This window comes from Ictidomys tridecemlineatus, chromosome 2, assembly GCF_052094955.1.
Source record: "Ictidomys tridecemlineatus isolate mIctTri1 chromosome 2, mIctTri1.hap1, whole genome shotgun sequence".
In the NCBI taxonomy this organism is placed as follows: domain Eukaryota; kingdom Metazoa; phylum Chordata; class Mammalia; order Rodentia; family Sciuridae; genus Ictidomys; species Ictidomys tridecemlineatus.
This window is the reverse complement of record NC_135478.1, coordinates 107056521-107074472: the sequence shown is the minus strand read 5'-3', so window position 1 is coordinate 107074472 and position 17952 is coordinate 107056521. Positions and strand designations below refer to the sequence as shown.

The 17952-nt window shown below is 56.3% G+C and overlaps 1 protein-coding gene across 24 annotated transcripts in view; it reads right to left on the bottom strand.

Moving 5' to 3' along the window:
- Nucleotides 1-10578, bottom strand: part of Fbrsl1 (fibrosin like 1) — a 61558-nt gene extending 50980 nt beyond the window's left edge. For 13 of the 24 annotated variants that reach the window (XM_078039465.1, XM_078039463.1, XM_078039441.1 and 10 more), the window contains exon 1: nt 9827-10491. In XM_078039465.1, the coding sequence (XP_077895591.1) occupies nt 9827-10111 (285 nt within the window). In that variant the 5' untranslated portion in view covers nt 10112-10491. Of the gene's footprint in view, nt 1-9826 lie in introns of all 24 variants that reach the window. The other 11 variants (XM_078039454.1, XM_078039462.1, XM_078039448.1 and 8 more) reach the window with 3 other exon arrangements.
- Nucleotides 10579-17952: the final 7374 nt, after the last annotated feature.

Sequence of the window (17952 nt, the reverse complement as noted above, 5' to 3'; positions counted from 1 at the left end):
CTCTGTCCAGCCCCTGTACTGTGCCTGGTGCTATTTGGGCAAAGAGGTCACTTAGAGACAAAGAAAATCCCACCATGTGCCCAGACAAGGAGCAAATGGCAACAGGCACTGGATAGGGCGACAGTGCTGCCCGGGGAGAAGCCAGGGCCATAGGTGGGCGAGAGGAAGAGACAGCAGCGGGGGCTGGAGTGAGGACCAGGCACGGTGGACCAAGGACTCCCTGCCTGGAGTCTACATCAAGCCACTGTCCATCTGCTCTGACCCTTTGTTTACTGATGACCGAGCTCACATTCACACTGCCCCCCTGACAAGTGGTTTTGAGGTCAGCCTCCATGATGCTCCCAGACCAGCCAACATGGCCTTCTCTCCAGCTCCAATTTGCTACAAAGCCATGATCACAGTCAGAAAGGGCCTGATTCTTGGTCAGGATCCCTCTGGGGGTTCTGAGGGTGAGACCAGGGGGAGGGCCAGCAGTTCACCAGGAAGGAGGTACCGGTGGGCTGTGGGTGGGAGCCAGGCACAGTGCTCTGCAGGGTCCTGTGGGTTCTTCAAGGGGCCTGGAGACTGGAACTCTTGACAGGTCAGGATGGAGACAAACACAAGCAGGTCACCAAGGGCTCCCAGCCCTGACCCTGGCATATGGCCCATTGTGGTCGCTTTTTAACACAGATGTAGGCCCTATGTATTCTTTGAGCACACAAACTCTTCCACAATTAAACTAGACACAAATGAAATGGTTCAGATTTATACAAGACAAGGAGAAGCATCAGGTGCAGGGGCCCAGGCAGGCAAGGGTCTGCAGAAGGGCTAGACTGCAGGGCCTGACAAGACTATGCAAGTTGAGACCTGAGTGGCTGGGCAGCAGGAAGGGGAGGTGGCCACAGGCCTAGGGCTCTGGGTCAGGGCCAAGCCCCTGCACAGAGCTAATGCCTGCTTCAGCCCACCCAGGGCACTGGGCCTCTCAAGTCCCTCTGATAGTGGACCCTGGCCCCACTTCTCCAGGAGTCAGGGTAAATGGGTCCTTTGGTACCTTTGGTGTGGCCAGTCCTGTTGGCTGCCTTGGGGCAGGGCTGAGCCTGCAAGCCCCTCTGCCACAGCAACACACTCCACTCCCCCAGCCCTGGGCCCTGAGCTACAGGCGGGCACAGGTCTGACTTCTGTTCCACTCTAGGTCTTTCTCAGTCCCAGCACAGCTGTGACTCAGCTGTCACCCAGAGTGGGCCAGCCAGCTTACCCACCAGAGCCTCTTCTGCAGCACAGGGGTGGCTAGAGCCAGCTAGGGTGTCACTGAAATGGCAGGCCTGTGATGTGAAGGGACCAAATGAGCCAGGCTGCGGAGGGAAGGGCCAGTGCCCCAGCTTGTGCTGGTCACCATGGCCAGCCAGCATGGATCTGGGCACAAGGTCCAGTGGGACACAGTCAGGGTCTGCCCAGGGGCTGGGGGTTGGATACAGGAGAAATGGAGGGCACAGAGGGATGGAGAGTTCCTGAATGTGTCCACTAGACTCTCATCCCAACTCTGGGAGGCAGGGGTAGGTGCACTTGACCTCTATACCCTCCCAAAAGATGAGGAACCTAGGGCACAGGAGGGGCAAAGGGTTGCCAACATGCAGTAAGAAAGAGATCTGCATCTGAACCCAGCATCTGGTGGAGCTCACGTTTCCCTCCCTGAGATAGTGTCCTAGGAGCTCAGGATAAGAGGCCGCCCTGCCTAAGGCAGGTATGCACAGAGCCTGGGAGTCAGGCACAGGCATGGCCCGGTCATGGGGCCCTGGAAGCAAGGTGGGTTTTATTCAAGGTTGAGAGGAAGCCCCTGGGGGGTCGGCATCAGGCAGCAGACAGGGTCCAAGAAGCCAAGTTCACCCCCAGCTTTGCCCTGAAGAGATGGTCTTATAAACCCCACTAAGATTGGAGGGAAGAGCTGAGCCCCACCCAACACTGGGTGGCCAGGGCTACTTTGGCCTCCACCTGGCCCTGTACACATCAGTCAGTCTCTGCAGTTACTGGACTCCTTTCCTGCCATGGGGATATCTCAACCTAGACCTTGGATGGGATAGGGAGGGACTGACCATGTGGGCACAGATGTGTCCAGCCCAGGGACAGAGTAGGCAGAGGAGCCCACAAATGAAGGAGTGCCCAGGCCAGAAAGGAGGTGGCTCCCTGCTCTTAGGGTGCCCCATGCCAGTTTTCAAATCCTGACTACCACTTACCAGCAGGGTAAGCTTGGGAAGCTCTATCCTGGGCCTAATGCCCTTCTGTACAACATAGAACCCTCCTCCGGGGCTGTGGGGGTTGCATGGGAGAGATGAATAAGCACACTGAATCCTGGAGCAACACCAACCCCAGGAGGTATTGGCCATGCCCTTCACTACTGACCCCATACTCCTGTTGCCGCTGAGCGACCCTCTCACTACCAGCACTGCTGCTATTAAGAGAAAGGCTCTGTGGAACAAGGCCAGGCTTGGAGCAGCAGCCAGCCTCAATACACACACACAGCTGCTCTGCCCCTTACAACCATAAGGACACCGTCAATCTCACAAGAAAATACCTGGCTGGCACAGGCTGAGCAGGTAGCACCTCAACCTCCCAGAGCTGCGTCAGTGTATGTGGTTCCATGCCCTGGTCACTGCTTGTGAAAGTCCATAGGACAGTGCCCTGCCCCTCCTAAGCCTGACAAAGTTGCTGCAAGTAAGAACTGGAGCTGAATCTGCCAAGACTTCTGCTCACCAGGCCAGGCTGGCCACGCCTTCTGCCAGGGGTCCTCAGATACACATGAGCACATGTGTGCTGTGACTGGGAAGATGCCACGGAACCTCCAGTGTCTGCCTGATCTGCAGAGTTTGCCAGCCCCACCCTGACCTGACACAGCAGGAGAGACTGCAAATCCCACAAGCCTTCCACAGAAACCAGATGAAAAAGGTCCTGGTAAACCAAATAAAGCTGGTACATGGGCTGCTACATTTTCTTTTATAAACTATTTGGGCAGAGCAGGACACCAGAATAATATCCCAGAGTCCCCAAAACTCTGGAGCAGAAGGCACCCTGGGGACAGCCACAGTGCACCACCCAACCTCCAGAACTGCTGTCCCTCTCATCTCCTCCAGAGGTCTCCTCACGGTCAACCCTAACCTTCACTGCCAGGCTTCCGCCCCATGGCCTAGAAAGTTTCCTGCTATAGCCTCTCCTCCCCACAGTGCCCCCACCTCAGCCAGTGCTCCGGCTAGTCCCTGCAAGAGGCCCTTTCTCAGACTGAGGGCCCTTATATGACTCCCAGCCTCCAGTGACAGCTTCTTTGCTGCCTCTTGACACTCGCTAGTACAGGTATTTCCCCCAGGCTGGCACAGGGCTTGGGGTCGGCATACAAAAAGTGCTCAATAAATGCTCAAGTTAGGGAGTGAAGGACAGGTAGGAGCTCTACTTCACTGGTCCATTGGCTGGGCCAGACCTGCCTACACAGAGCAAGCTGACCTTGGCAGCAGAACAGAAGTGTAGATGTGGGGGCTTGCTGAAGCCTCATAGATGGTTGGCCCAGGACTGTGTCCTCAGGACATGAGAGAGGCAGGCACTTCTGGTCTCTAAAATGTGAGCAGCAGGACTGGTTCCACCTATTGGGCAGAGGGCTGAGGATGGGTCTCTGAGCAGGACAGGCTAGTGGCATACCCTCCTGACTTCTCTGGAGTCTTACAGACCCACCTAGCCAGCCTCCCCCGTGTCACCTGAGGACTTCCTGAGACAGGGGCCTGGGAGCCCATGGGAGAGGAGGTGGGTGGCATCTCTCCACCATGCGATCCTTGCCAGGCTGAGCAGATCCCCCTCCACACATGATATGGGCTCAGTCCCCAAAGATCAGAGAGAATGGGGCCTAACAGGCAGGTGAAAACCATCCCTTTGGAAGGGCAGGGAGTAGGGCTCCAGGAGCAAAGCCCATGGGGAAGTTGGAAGGCCAGGGCACTGGGCCCACAGGCCAGGGACCTCACAGGCCACCAGGTGCCTGCTGCTCCAGTGGAAAATCCTGACCAGTGTCATGCCCTCCATACATCCCTGCCCCAATTCCTGCCCAGCCCCTAGGTCCCCAAACCATAGTGTGCATGAGAGCATGCAGGGTGGGAGATCCCAGGGCATCCTGAGGCAGCTTGGAGACCCAATGTGTCTTGGCAGGACCTGGGGACATGGAAGAGCATCTGAGACCTGTGGGCTTCTAAGACATTAAGGAGCCAAGGGCACAGGAGGTGAAGTGAGGACAGGGTGAGGCTGCAGAGGGCGAACCCAAAGAGGACTTGGGTGGGTTGTACTGTTCAAGATCCTGCACCCAGAATATACCCAACTTGGGCCTTGGCAGGTGGGCTGAGCTGGGCCATGTATCTCTCTTCTGACTGTGGCCCAGTTCACAGGTCCCCTCCTCAAGGGGCCTCCTGACCTTAACAGCCAGGCCAGTCCACCCCATCAGCCACTCTCTCCCCAGCCTGAAGAGCCAACTCCTGGCCAGGTGTCCCTTGGCCACCTTACATCTACAGCCCCTTCTCAGTCCATGCCAACTAAACAGGCCTGCACACAGGGAATCCTGCCCAGAACCCAGCAGTGGTGATTCCTGTGCCACTTATAAAGTTTCAGAGTAGAGGAAAAGGTGGAAAGTTTTCAGTCCAAACCCAGCAAAGCCGCAGGACAAGTGGCCACAGAATAACCTCACCAGGAGCACTGGGGCAGGCCTCCAACTACAGCAGAGCAGCCCAGAGAGACTACACCTCAGGCCCAGGAACACCGACCCCCACCCCCCATCCAGCAAAGAACTCCTCTTCAGTGAACGAGGCCCAGACAGGGATGGAGCCTGGCAGAGCATGCACGTGTGATGCCACCTCAGAACCGAGGAACAGGAGAGGCCCACCAAGGGAGGAAAGCGATGCAGAGATGACACAGACAGTGCCACTGACCCACAGCTGCAGAAGTGCTGGCAATTCAGTAAGACAGGAAAACGTGCAGCATGGCAGTGAGAAGAGCAGTCATCACACCCTGGTAGCCCCAGGAGAATCCACCAGAAACTGCCAGCACTGCTGAGAGCCCGTTGTCTAATATGCACAAGAGTGCCAGTGCCTCTTACAGGGACACCAAGACGACAAAACGAAACCCAAGTTTCCACTCAGAGCAACAAACACTAAACACACAGGACCTCCAGTCCTCAGAGCACCTCCGAAAAGGGCCACTGGCTCACTGCTCCTCCAGCTGCCACACACACCTGCGGAGTCAATGCTCACACACAGTAGACCAGTGGGGGGAGGAGAGGTGACACTTGGCGTGTCTCCTGGAGGGGCAGAGCTAGAGGGGCTACCTGCCAGGGGCCAGGCCAGGCAGGAAGAACTCAGTTGGGGCAGGTGGCACTGCTGAGTGACTTGCAGGAACACTTGAGGGGGGAACCTTCCAGGCATGGAGGGCATGGCAAATGCCAAGGTCAGCTGTTACTGTGCACAGTGTGTGGGGGGACCAAGGGAAGCAAGTGGGGCCACAGGAAGCACCTGAAAAAACTTGGATGCACAAACTAAGAAGTGGCAGGCCCAAGAAGCCAGGGGGATGGGGCTGCAGGGAGCAGGACCATAGGAGAAAGAAGTGAGGTCCTTCCCAGCCATAGTAGGTAGGTACAGGCCCCACCCTGTGCAGTGCCCACCATGGCAGCCAAGAAGCTGTGGCTCCCTGTAGGCCGAGAGGCCAGGATGGCTTTGCTTTCACATGCTGTGTCTGTCCACTCCTGGGAGGGACTGGTGTCCATACTGCCCTTGAATAACCCAACAGCATCTGAGGACGGGTTCCAATTCTGTGACTAGAGGTGAAGAACCTCCCCTCTCTGGGCCTGCTTCCCCACCTGCAGAACAGGAAGCAGTCCAGGGGCGCTCCAGGCAGCAGGCTCAGACTGAATGGAAAGCAGCCCTCTGGTTCCCCTGAGACTGAGCCATTTCCACCTACTAGGCATGGTCAGACACGGGCACATATCTCTCAGCACAAACTCAGCTCCTGGAGTATAAATGTCAGGGTCCAAGTGCCAGATCTTGCACACAGTTAAGAGCTGGGAGGCCTGTGTCCCACCTCCCCACAAACTGGGTCATACTTCCAGACAGATCCTGATGCCCCCATCCAGTCCACTAGGGGCTCACAGAGAGGCCAACACCTCAACCTCTAAGACACAGCCAAAGGAGGCTGGCTTGGGGTTTTCTGTTTGTTTTTTATTTTTTATTCTTCAGTTTTAGGTGGACATAATATCTTTATTTTACATTTATGTGGTGCTGAGGATGAAACCCAGTGCCTCGTGCATGCTAGGCGAGCACTCTACCACTGAGCCACAACCCCAGGCCCTGTAATTTTTTTTTTAATGAAATACTGAAACAGGGCCTGGCTGTTCTCAAACTCCTTGCTCAAGTGACCCTCCTACCTCAGTTTCCCAAGTAGCTGGAACCCACAAGTGTGTGACACTTAGATATGGGTTTCTTCAATGCTGCTCTGCCAATGGCAGGTCAAGTTGGGCTTTACAGTATGTCTTGTGGATGATCAAAATAACTCGTGATGACAAGAGAAGGTAGTGATGCAAAAACCAGAGACAGGCAGCTGCTGGCCCTATAACTGGTGTCTTAGTATCCTCCTTCCCACCTCAATCCCTGGAGCAAGGTACAGGTATGAGGAGCAACCTCCCCCCGTGGATGCACACCTGACTGGCCCATGGGAGGGCGAGGTGCTCTCTGTATTTCTACCTTTTCAGAGCTCGACTTCTGAATTGGGTGAAGTAATTTGCTGTTTGAAATCAGCAAATTAACAACAATAACAAAAATATCCTCATGGATGACACATGGAGGCCATTCCAGAAAGTGGTTTCCACCTGGAGCCAGTGGCACAAGTGCCCTCTGGGAGCTGGCCACACCATTCAGGTGCATGGACCAGAGTGCAGGGGCCAAGCATCTCCCTTGATTTGAGAGTGCTGGGCCAGCCCTTAGTAACAGAAAGTGAACACACTGCCTGGGGCAGGAATATGGCCTGGCCTACCTCCCTGGAGATGCAGGCACCAGCATAACCTGTTCTGTGGGCCTGAGGTCAGCGCTTACATGTGACACAGTCCTGGATGCTCCTCTCAGCCCCATACAATCTGCAGGCAGAGAACAGCAACATGTTCTTGTTGCTGACATGGGCCCTTCTGTCACAGTAGTCACAGGGAATGAGAGGGACACCTATCCAAATTGTCTTTGCTTCCTCAGATCTCCCAGCCCCCACTCACCACCCCCACCCTGTTAGAGAAGCAGAGTCAAAGGTGACCCTGACTCAGGTCTGCAGAGCCCCTGCCCTGTCCACTTCCTCTGCATATCTCAGACCTACTGCAGGTCTCTGATCCAAGTCTGTGGATTATTAACTGCCACATGTGCTCCTCTGTGCCCTACAGCTGACAAACACCACTGCAGCTTTTAGGGAGCACCTACTGTTCCCACAGACACAGGCATAGCAGGCAGGGTTTGTTCCCCTTTGCAGGGGCAAGCAAGCATGTGAGGATAACAGGGTAGGGAGCTGCCTGGGCATGGGTGGGGTCCAGAGCAGGGGCAGGTACTGACATCCTCAGGACAAAAGTACTGAAACACTTCTGCTTATAGACCTACAGCTGTTTGGCTATACCTGGAAGGAATGAGCTACTTCTGGGGTTACATGAACTTCACTTGATCAGTGTCATATCCTGGCGGCGGGGGTGCCCAGGCCTGGAGATGGAACAACTGTGAGCACAGGTGGCTGTGGTCCTGCTGATCCTGGGCATATAACCAGCAACTCCCTCTTCGAGTGTCCCATGTGGAAAGCTTGCAGAGCAGTGAACCACACACGCCAGACTATGAATGTTGGGGCAACCAGCTCCCCTTGCTGCATGCCCGAGCATTCCCAACTGTGCAGCAGGGGTAACTGGCAGCCCTTGAGGGTCATTAATATCTGTAGAGATAACCTAGCTGAGTGAATGTTAATTTTGAGCCAGTTATCACTATCAATGTGACTATGAATTATCTGAACTTTGGGGAAAATCATTATACTTTAGTAAGAAATAAGGTCAATCAAGACCCTTCTGAATGGACCTAGAAGCTGACTTTCCCAGAAGCCCTGTACTTTTCAAGGCAGGCTCAGAGGGCAGTAAAAGGCATATAAGACTGACGGAGGTGCTGTGTCTGTGTAGATGCCAAGGAGGCAGGCTGGCTCACTGTGACCTAGGGGAGCTATTTCTAAAACTCACGAACTGCAGCCTGGGGAAGGTGACAGAGAAAAGGTACGGGCAGAGCCGACATAGGCAGAATACTTGTGACCTTAGCACAAGCTGGCTTCCCAAAAAGCAGCTCCTCCTTTACTCCTCCATTGCTATGTGCACAAGGCACTCTCCACATGCTAAACTGTTCTGGGGACCTACATTCTTTAGGAGACATGGGATCAAGTGCAGGTGACACTCAGAGCTAGGGAAAAGGAAGATCACTTCAGATGAGGTCTGATATGACATCTGGGCTGGGCAAGGCACCAAATATCCAGGCAGAGGACAGCAGTGAGGCTGCAAGGCCAGGGCCCTGAAAGGGGCCGATGTGCTGGAGCAAAAGGGAGGCTGTCCAGGCACTGGGGCCTTCAGCCATGGTTGGAGTTTTAGTTTTCCTTTCCGAGAAGCAGACAGGTGGGGCAAGAAGATAGTTCCTTCTGGAGCATGAGGCCACAGTGCAGGAGCTTAGCACAGTACCTGGCTTGCAGGAAGTGCTCAGGAAACTGAGGCAGAGATCCTGAGTCATCCATTTTCAGCAAGAGCCCCAGTATGTGCCACCACACCCTACAAAGCATCTTAGCTGAGAATCCTGGACCCAGGACCTATCTCAGGTTCCTCAGGTATGCAGGCAGTCTGATAGGCAGTGTGGTGAGCATAAGCCATGAGATTCCATTTTGTGCTCACAGGTTCCTCACCTCTGTCCATCAATTTCCAGCAATTCCATCCCAGGAGCACATCCCCTGGCCACCAGCACCTGACCCTGTGGATCCCAGAACCAATGGATCCCAGAGTTGGGATGTAAACCTGGAAAGCACTCCCACTCAGGACCAGCAGTGACCATGCCCCCTTTTCCAAAGCTTGCTTAGCTTCTGAAACTGAGGATCCCAAATCATCAAACCCTGAATCCTGGGGGAGAAAAGAGATGGGCACTGAGATGCCTGGGGACCCAAAGCCCAGCCAACAAGGATCCCCAAACTGCACCACTGAGTCCACCTAGATGGAAATCTGCATTCCTGGGCCCAGCAGAGGCCCTGGAAGAGTGCAGCTTTGGGGGTGCCCTGAGGGCCTGTTCTAGGCAGACAGCGGCTCCCAACCTTTACACCTGTCTTCTGACAGTATCTCATTTCTTGCTCTACTCATCTGGGTTCAGGCAAGAAGGGCAGTATTTGCTCAGCAAACATTGTCCATGATAACTCAGCCAAACGTGCAATATTTTTTACCAATCTATTACCACTGCAGTAAGCAGCCATCACCAAGAGGGGTCTCAGGATTGGCCCTCCCTCTCCCTTCTAAACAGAACCTTGAAGGGGAGGGCAGAACAGGAAGAACCCGAAGTATCCATCTTATCGCTGCCTCCCCAAGCACAGCACTGCCCAGAGGCCCAGCACGCTCGGACACAGTGATAACTTGGCAACAGAAACATAACCGAAACAAGGCCCACGGTGTGACCCGGCCTCCCGGCCGCTCGGATGCCCTCGCACGGAACTAGGTCTTCGCGCCGACTCTGCAGGGCTCCCGGTCCCGGGCCGGCGGCGGGCAGGGCTCCCGAGGTCCCGGCCGGAGCTTCACGCGCCCACCTACCTCCAGGGCCTCCAGCGTGCTGAAGCTGGCGATGGCGAAGCCGTCGATGACCTCCTCCTCCTGAGAGCTGGACTCGCGGCGGCGGCGGCGCGGGGGGCGCGCTGCGCGGGGCGCGGGGCGCGGGGGCGGCGCGCCGCGGAGGCCCGCGTTCTCCTTGCCGGGGCTAGGCTCCGGCTCTTCGCCCGACGACGGGCTCTGCGCGCGGGCGTCACGGGCGGCCTCCCTGCGCCGGCCGCGGTCCCGCTGCGCGCGCGAGCGCCGACTCGGCCGGACCTTGGCCTCCATGGCGGCCCGCGGCGGTGACCTTGGCCCCGCGCCGCCTGCTACGCCGCGCAGCCGGGCTGCAAGGATGCCGCGCGGGCTCCGGGCCGGGCCGGGCCGGGCATGCCGGGCGCGGGCGCTCAGCGCCGGACACCGCGCGGCCTGGGACCCCCGGCCCGGGCCCCGCACATCGGCGGGCGGCCGCGATCAGCGAACCTCGGCCAGGCCCCCGAGGGCGCGCCCCATGGCAATCGGCGAGCGGCAGCGGGCGACCAGGCGCGGAGGGAGGCAGGGCTCTTGGGCACCAGACTCGTGAGGCGGTGGCGGCAGCGGCAGCGGCGGCGCCCCGAGCGGATAACAACTGACGCACTTCCGCCCGGCTGGATCGCCAGAGGAAGTGGGCCTGCACCGGGAGACCGCCCGCCTGCCGGGCCCCGCCCAGTTGGCCCCGCCCCCTCGGGGCCCGCTGGGCTCAGCCCCACCCGGCTGGCCGGGCTCGCTATCAGACCACGCCCCTCGGCGGTCCGCTGCGCCCCACCTCTCCTTTCAGACCCCCCACCCCGCAGGGCCCCGCCCCCTTAGCAGGCCACGCCCCCGAGGAGTTCCTCCTCCCTAGTCAGACTCCGTCCCCTCCGCTGTTCTTCTCAGCCCCGCCCCGCCGTCCTAGCTTAGCCGCACTAGGCCCCGCCCCTCTGCTCTCTGAGCCCCGCCCCTATAACCACGCCCACCAATCAGGCTCCGCCCTTCAGGCAAGCTCGTGGTGGTCTGCGCGGTGCCTCCTATTCCCACGTAGGCCGGGCAGGGTTCCCGAGCCTGGCGGCCCCGGCTGCTGCCAGGCCTCCTGCCCCGCAGCCCGCCGGCTTCTCCCCAGCCCCCCGGGGTCGGAGGCCACGTTCGGCCCCGTCAGCCTTCCTGGACTCCGCGGTGACATGACCTTGGTCCAGGAACGCACCCACGGGGACTCCCCTGGGCCTCTGCTCTGCCAGGCTGCCTGGTGCTGCAAGCCAGCGGTGGGCTGCGGCGGTTTGGAAAGGCAGGGCAGGGGCACGGGGAGTTGGAACCTACACTTAGGGACAAACTTCCTCTTTCCTCAGGCGGGTCTGCTGAGGTTGGAGGGCTTGACCCGAGGCATTTCCTAGGGCACTTGTGCAGACCCTAGGCGAGCAAGGTGGTCTAAATTGGGTAATTCATGCAATACCTACCAAATGCCTCCAACGCCCAGACCTGTTCACCATGTAGTAATGAATGAAACAAGGGACACTTTCAGAACTGGTGGCAAGACCCTGAGCCCATGGCCAAATAAAAAAACACGGGAGGCCCAGCAGAGAGGCCCTCTGAGAGGGGAAGGCTGGGGCTGACATCCATAGCCTGCAGGAAGGTGCAGAGCAGTGGAGATCCTTTTGGCAGAGGCTCCAACCCTGCAAGGACACCTGAAGAAGGACGTACCCTTGTCCGCTGTCCCTTGAAAGGTCAAGGCCTCTGAGTGTACAGGCAGGAGGTGTGGTCTGGGTGTCACCAGGCTGTGTCAGGGTTCTCCCTAGGGCAGCTGGGAAGGTGACTCAGGGTTGACCTAGGCCCTTCCTGTCACCCCCCCCCAGCCTCCTTAGAGCTTTGTAATGAAAGCACCCACTTTTCTCCCAGACCCTCCCTTTGATTACAGGTGAACCAGAGCGGGCTCTCATTCCTGTCCCTCAGTCCTCTTTGAGAGTAGGAGTCTGAGAGTGTGGATGAGGGTCACATGCTCAGTGCCTCAGTCTCAGAGGCTTCTTCCAGGAGGTACTGGGAACCACACCTCTCTGGAGACTGCCCCACCCCCAACCAGCAGAGCTTCCTGTGGCCCCTTTCCTGCATTCCCTTTCCTGCATTCCCCTCCCGCTGAACAATTGCTTAGACTGCTGAGGTTCAGGATTGGAAGTTTTCAAATATAGAAATAAACTTTGCTCATTTAGTCTCCAGGGATGCTTGGATGTGTGTCCCCAGTGAAGGGCAGGGTGTCTGGACACTCTGTTTCTGCATTCCCTCAGGTTTCCTTAGCTATCCTGGGGAGGAGTCCCCAGGTGCCTTTATTCATTTCCAGGTGGCACATAGCCCATGTGGGGACCAGCTGGCATCTCTGGGATTCCTGGCTCAGTTGTTCCCCAGGGAAGTCTTGCTCTGAGATTCCCTGTAAGCAGAGAACATATGAGCCCACAGGAAGCAGCTGGAGGTTAGGTCTGAGGGTGGTCTGGTACCCAAGCTTCTAAGCCTGATGGTGTGCCCATGCTCATTTGCCTTCAGAGGCACATCTTAATAGCTGCATACCCTGCCCAGGACTCTGAACTTGCCCTTGAGTGTTTGGAAGGGCCTGCCAGAGCTTGCCCCATAAACCCCACTGCATCCCCCACTTCCTTCCCTTTGCAGTTTGAGGTAGAGCCACTTGCTCCTTGTTTCAGTTAGTGTGTATGCAACCATGTACCTGGGGAAGGAGAGGCTGCTTGGGTGCAGAACTCAAAACGTGCAGAGCTGTGACTGACAGACACATGCAGCTCCCAAGGCCTGGCAGGACTGGATTTTACATTTTGCTTGGTTTTAATCTGAAACTCAATGGCTTTATGCAGCTAGCAGCAGGTTTTGGGCAAGGCAGTTCTACCACTAGACTGCTGGATCCATCCTCAGCTCCCATTCACTGGCAATGTGTCAACAAATGATTTAACTTCTCTGGGCTCAGTTGTCCTATCTGTGGAGTAGGGGTGGGTGGTGGCATAAGTTAGCAGCCAGCCTTAAGAGGGCATCTGCATGATAGCAGGGAGGAGGCTCAACTTCCCTTGTCCTGGACACCCAGAATCCCTGAGCCCTGGGTCTGAGCTGGGCTTAAAACCCTCTCTCACAGCTCTCTGGGTGTGCTGGTCTGTGAACAGCAGTTTGAATGACCAGCACCTGCTGCCATTTGTAGGCAGGACTCAGAGTCTTGATCTCCCTGGCCACAGTCCCTGATTGACACCCCTTCTACCAACTCCTCCCTTGCCAGTCATCCCTCCCCTTTCCTTCTGCTCTCAGCACTGGCTCCCAGTGCTCTTTCCGGGATCTTGGGACTCAGCTCTTTGGTACCAGCCCCTATTCCAAACCTCAGGACCCATTCTTCCTGTCAGCCCATGGGAAAAGGGAATGGAGTCCTCCATTTGCAAGGACCCTGCAGGCAGGGAAAGCTCCAAGGGCAGTGGTTTCTGTAGGTGGTTGTCAAAGAAGAACCAACTTATCACTGGGCATCTGTAGCCCAGACCCACCCATTCCCTGCCCCCAGCACAGGCCCTCACCTGGCTACCAACCCCCAGCCCAGGTCCCACCCTTTCCCATCCCCCAGCCCAGGTCCCACCCTTTCCCATCCCCCAGCCCAGGACCCACCCTTTCCCATCCCCCAGCCCAGGTCCTCACCTGTTTCCTGCTCCCAGCCAGGCCCTTACCTGGCTACCATCCCCCAGTCCAGGCCTCTACCCTTTCCCATCCCCCAGCCCAGGCCCCGACCACTTGCTGCTCCCTGGCTAAGTGCTCTCTGAAAGGCAATGCAAGCAACAATTTGCTTCCAGTCTGGCCTGCCCTTGGAGCCGGCATGCTCTTCTGCAAGGCACAGTGCAAAGTTGATTGACAGTGCAAAGTTGATTGAAGTTGTATGCAAACATTCTTAGCTGGAAAACTCATTCCACTTCTAAGGGATCAGCCCATGCACCATCCTTGAGCCAGCTGTTTGTTCTACCACCAGGATGGATATCTGCATGTCTGTCTCTCTGGCCTCCGCTCCACCTCCTTCCCAGTGTGTTTTGGCTCAGAGCAGGCTTCCATAGATACAGTCTGGTGGGAAGTCTGCCCAAGACCCACCCTCCCAGCTAAATGGTCAGCTGTGATAATGCTGCATCACAAAAGCCCCTGGACTCTCAGTAACAATACAAACTGCTGTTTTCTTACTCATGGGGCTATAGGTTGGCAGGAGGGTTAGGGCAGGCCTGTTCAGAAGGCCTCTTTCTCTGTGCGCAGGGTGGAAGGGAAGGCCATGGGAGCACCCTCTCTCCTGAGCTCACAAGGCCACACAAACTTTGAGCAAGCCAGTACCTCTGTAATGGGTTCCCTTGATGCTTGGACTATATCCCTTGTGGCTTTGAAGCGTACATGATTTTTTTTTTCCCCTAAACTTCTCCTCCCTGATCTTCTTTTCCCTAAACTTTTCCTTCCTGATCTTTCCACGCTACATTTTCTCTGTTCCCTGCCTCCAGCACAGGTTCCCACCTGTCTACCATCCAATAACAGCCCTACTGATGGGCACAATCACAGCCTTTGGGACAGGAGTCCCCTGTGTTTCTTTCTTTCTTTCTTTCTTTTTTTTTTAGAGGGAGAGAGAGAGAGAGAGAGTTTTAATATTTATTTATTTTTTAGTTTTCGGCAGACAGAATATCTTTGTTTGTCTGTAGTGCTGAGGATCAAACCTGGGCTGCACGCATGCCAGGCGAGCGTGCTACCGCTTGAGCCACATCCCCAGCCCCCTTGTGTTTCTCCTTCGATAGCAAATCAATAAGTCTTCTTTTTCCTTTTTCTCAAAACCATGTCCTCCTTACTGGATTGGCATGGGGACAAGGACCCAGCTTTTGGCAACCCCTCTTCCTGCAGGCTCCTTCCCTGTGCAAGTCACAAGGCCAGCACCCAGGGGCAGGAAGTGGGCCCCTGCTGGGCGTGGGCATGGCACTGCAAAGTCACAGTTACAATTTGTTACTGCAGAAAATTTTAAGTGAAATTCAACAACTGAAAGACTCTGTTATTTGGCTAAGAGAACAAGTACAAGACTTAGATGGGCTCAGAACTTCAATGTCATGAATTTCACCCAGTGTTGCGTTATTAGAGTTCCATGTATTGATACCGAAATTCAATGGCAAAATGTAATTAATTAATCACCCAATGGGACACGATCCTTTTCATAATATTTCTTTGGGTGTGTTGAAATTACAACCTCAGGTTCTGGTCATGGTTGATATAAAAGCACCTGCTTTTATTTATTTATTTATTTATTTTTGGTACCAGGGATTGAACTCAGGGGCACTCAACCATAAGCCACATCCCAGCCTTATTTTGTATTTTATTTAGAGACAAAGTCTCACTGAGTTGCTTAAGGCCTCACTTTTACTGAGGCTGGCTTTGAACTAGCGATCCTCCTGCCTCAGCTTCCCGAGGTACTTGGATTACAGGCATGCACCACTGTGCCAGGCCACCCCAATTTATTATAGCCCTTTCAGAGTATGGAATGAAGGATATGGAAAACAAGTCCAAGGCTACTTCTCCTATCTGCAGCTGTTTCCCCACCTGACTTATCTGGGGTAAAATTGAAGCTTGTCGTGCTGCAAGGTCCTTGTTGTCTGGAGCTGGTGGGTGGCGAGAGATCCCATTGTTCATTGGCTGGGAGTCAATGTACAGCGGTCTGAGCAGAAATGGCTGCAGCCATTTCTGTTCAGTAGACCATGCCCAGCAGTGCCTAGGCCTGCAGCAGACCAGGATGTGGACAGGGTTGCCCCACCCCAAGGGCAGTGGTTTAGTGCACCTCGTGAGGCCACAGTGGCTGCTGGGCTCCCTCAGAGCCAGTGTGATCCATGGGCCCTTTCAGCCTGCTGCCTGTCCCACCTGGAAGAACCTTGGATGGCATCAACCCCGAAGGATCCTCTGCAGTCCCCAGGCTATGTTGTGTGAGGAAGTGGGTCAGAAGACCCCTCGGAGACTCCCACAGGCAGGGGTCCAAGGGGCCCTGGGAAGATCATCCCAGGGAGTGTGGGGTGCTTCAGCCTCAGGAAAGCAGGTGCCTGGGCTGGGGCTGCCTCTAGTGGCACTGATCCTGGACAGGGCCCCTGCCCTCACAGCCTGGGACTTTGGTTAAAGCTGCAGGGTCTCTGCCAGCATGAGCCAGGCCCCTAGCTGGGGGAGCAGGACAGGCCTGGTGGCCACGACATGGGCCGAGCTTTGTTAAACCGGCCTGGGGCAGAGGGAGCAAGGACAATCTGGGGCCTGCTCTCAGGCCCCAGGGCCAGGAGACAGGTGGCCGATGGCTAGCAGCACTGGGACCGGGGATTCTGGGTCTGTTTGCAGACCTGGGATAGCTGCATAGGTGGAAAGGGGCAGGGCCTGCCCTGTGACTCCATTTGGGCCTTGGCTCCCTGAGCTCCCTCCTTTGCCTCCTGTTGCTGTGCTTTGGAGAATATCCCAGTCTGGACTCCAGACTGAGTGTCACTCAGGCCCTGTGGGCATAGCAAGGGCTTCTAATGGGGAGGATGGAGTGGCCTTCCTGCAGCCTGGTTCCTAGGAGGAGAGGCAGTTGAGTCCTGTGGTCATTGGTGCCATAGTGTAGGTTAGTCTGAGAATGGAGCTGACCCTAGGAGTGAGCTGAGGGCAGAGGAGCCCCTGGATCCAGCTATGCCTGAAGCCACTATGCTCCAGGACTTTGCAGTTCTCTAAGGCAGTGATTTCTTCCTTGGCTTAAACCCACGGGTGCTGATCTCCTGTCACACATGACTCAGTGTGCTGATGCAGGCGTGACCATGCCAGGTACATGGGTCAGGAGAGAATCCTCAGCCCAGAGCTCAGCAGTCAGACCCAGCAGTTGGTGCCAAGTCCAAGAACTGTGCCCATCCCTGACAGGGTGTCCTCAGGCTGCCACAGGAAAAGGTGGATACATGGGTGGTGGTGGCTGCACTGTGGCTCCCACTCCATGGCCCCCTCCCATGTCCCTCTGTGGGGCTGGCTCTGCCTCTGGCCATGCCTCTTGTGGTCCCTTGGGGAGGAAGTGACCTGCTCCTGCTAGAAGGCCACCCGCCTGGCTCCCACAGTGCTGTGAGGAGGCTGTACCAGGCCAGCCCACTGGTCCCTGGAGGAGCTAGGAACGTGAGTGGGATGGGTGCCACGTGGTACTGGGCATGTCCTCTGGAGTCCAGCTGAGATGAGGAATCCAAGTCCTTCTCAGTGGTGTGGACCTGAGCTGTGTGTGCTGAGTGCGAGGCTGCGAGGGTCTTGGGGTTGCTTGTCATTCAGCTCCAATATGGCAGTAGCAGGGACCAGGGCAAAGAGTCTCAGCCTGTGGTGGCTGGTCAGGAACCTGACCCAGGTGACCAAAGGCAATGGCCAGGAAGCAGAGCAGCACGTCAGGAAGGGTGTCCAGGTGGGGAAATGGGGGAAAAATGCAAGCGCCTGGGGTCAGCAGTGGGAGCAGGCGGGGCTAGATGCCAGCTTCTCTGGGCGTGGATTTCCTCTCTCCAAGAGGTGGAAAACCCCAGCAGTGTTTCCAACTGTTGGGGTTGAGGTGCCCTTTTAGTTGATGGTTGGTATAAAGACACATCAGGATGGAATGGACAGGTGTGGGGAGGCCCAGCCACCTGTTTAGCAGAAAAAAAAGGATCTGGTGGTGGTGGCAGAGGAGGGTGGACTCGAGGGCCCTGGGCTGACCACCATACAGTCTGTTGGTGGGCTCTGCTGGGGTGGAGGGCACTCAGTGGACACTCTGCACACTGCACAGGTGCCAGTGTCAGCAAGCTGAGGATAGTCCTGAGGGGGCTGGTAGCCCCTGGCATGGACAGCTGGGGACTGGAAAGTGGCCCAGATAGGTGATGGGAGAGGGACACGTGGGTTGGAGGACCCCTAGGGATGCTTCCAGGAACCCCAGAAGAGATGTCCAGTTGGGGAAGCATCAGGCTAAATTGTGGTCCCAGAAACGTGTGTGCTGAGGGAAGGAGCCAGATGCAAAGGCCAGGTCACTGCAGACCATTGACACCAGTGTCCAGGGACGCAAGGAGTTCCAGGCTGCTGGCTCCAGATTTCTGCAGGTGAACGAAGGATGCCTGAGGGTGTGAGGGACAAGCAGGACA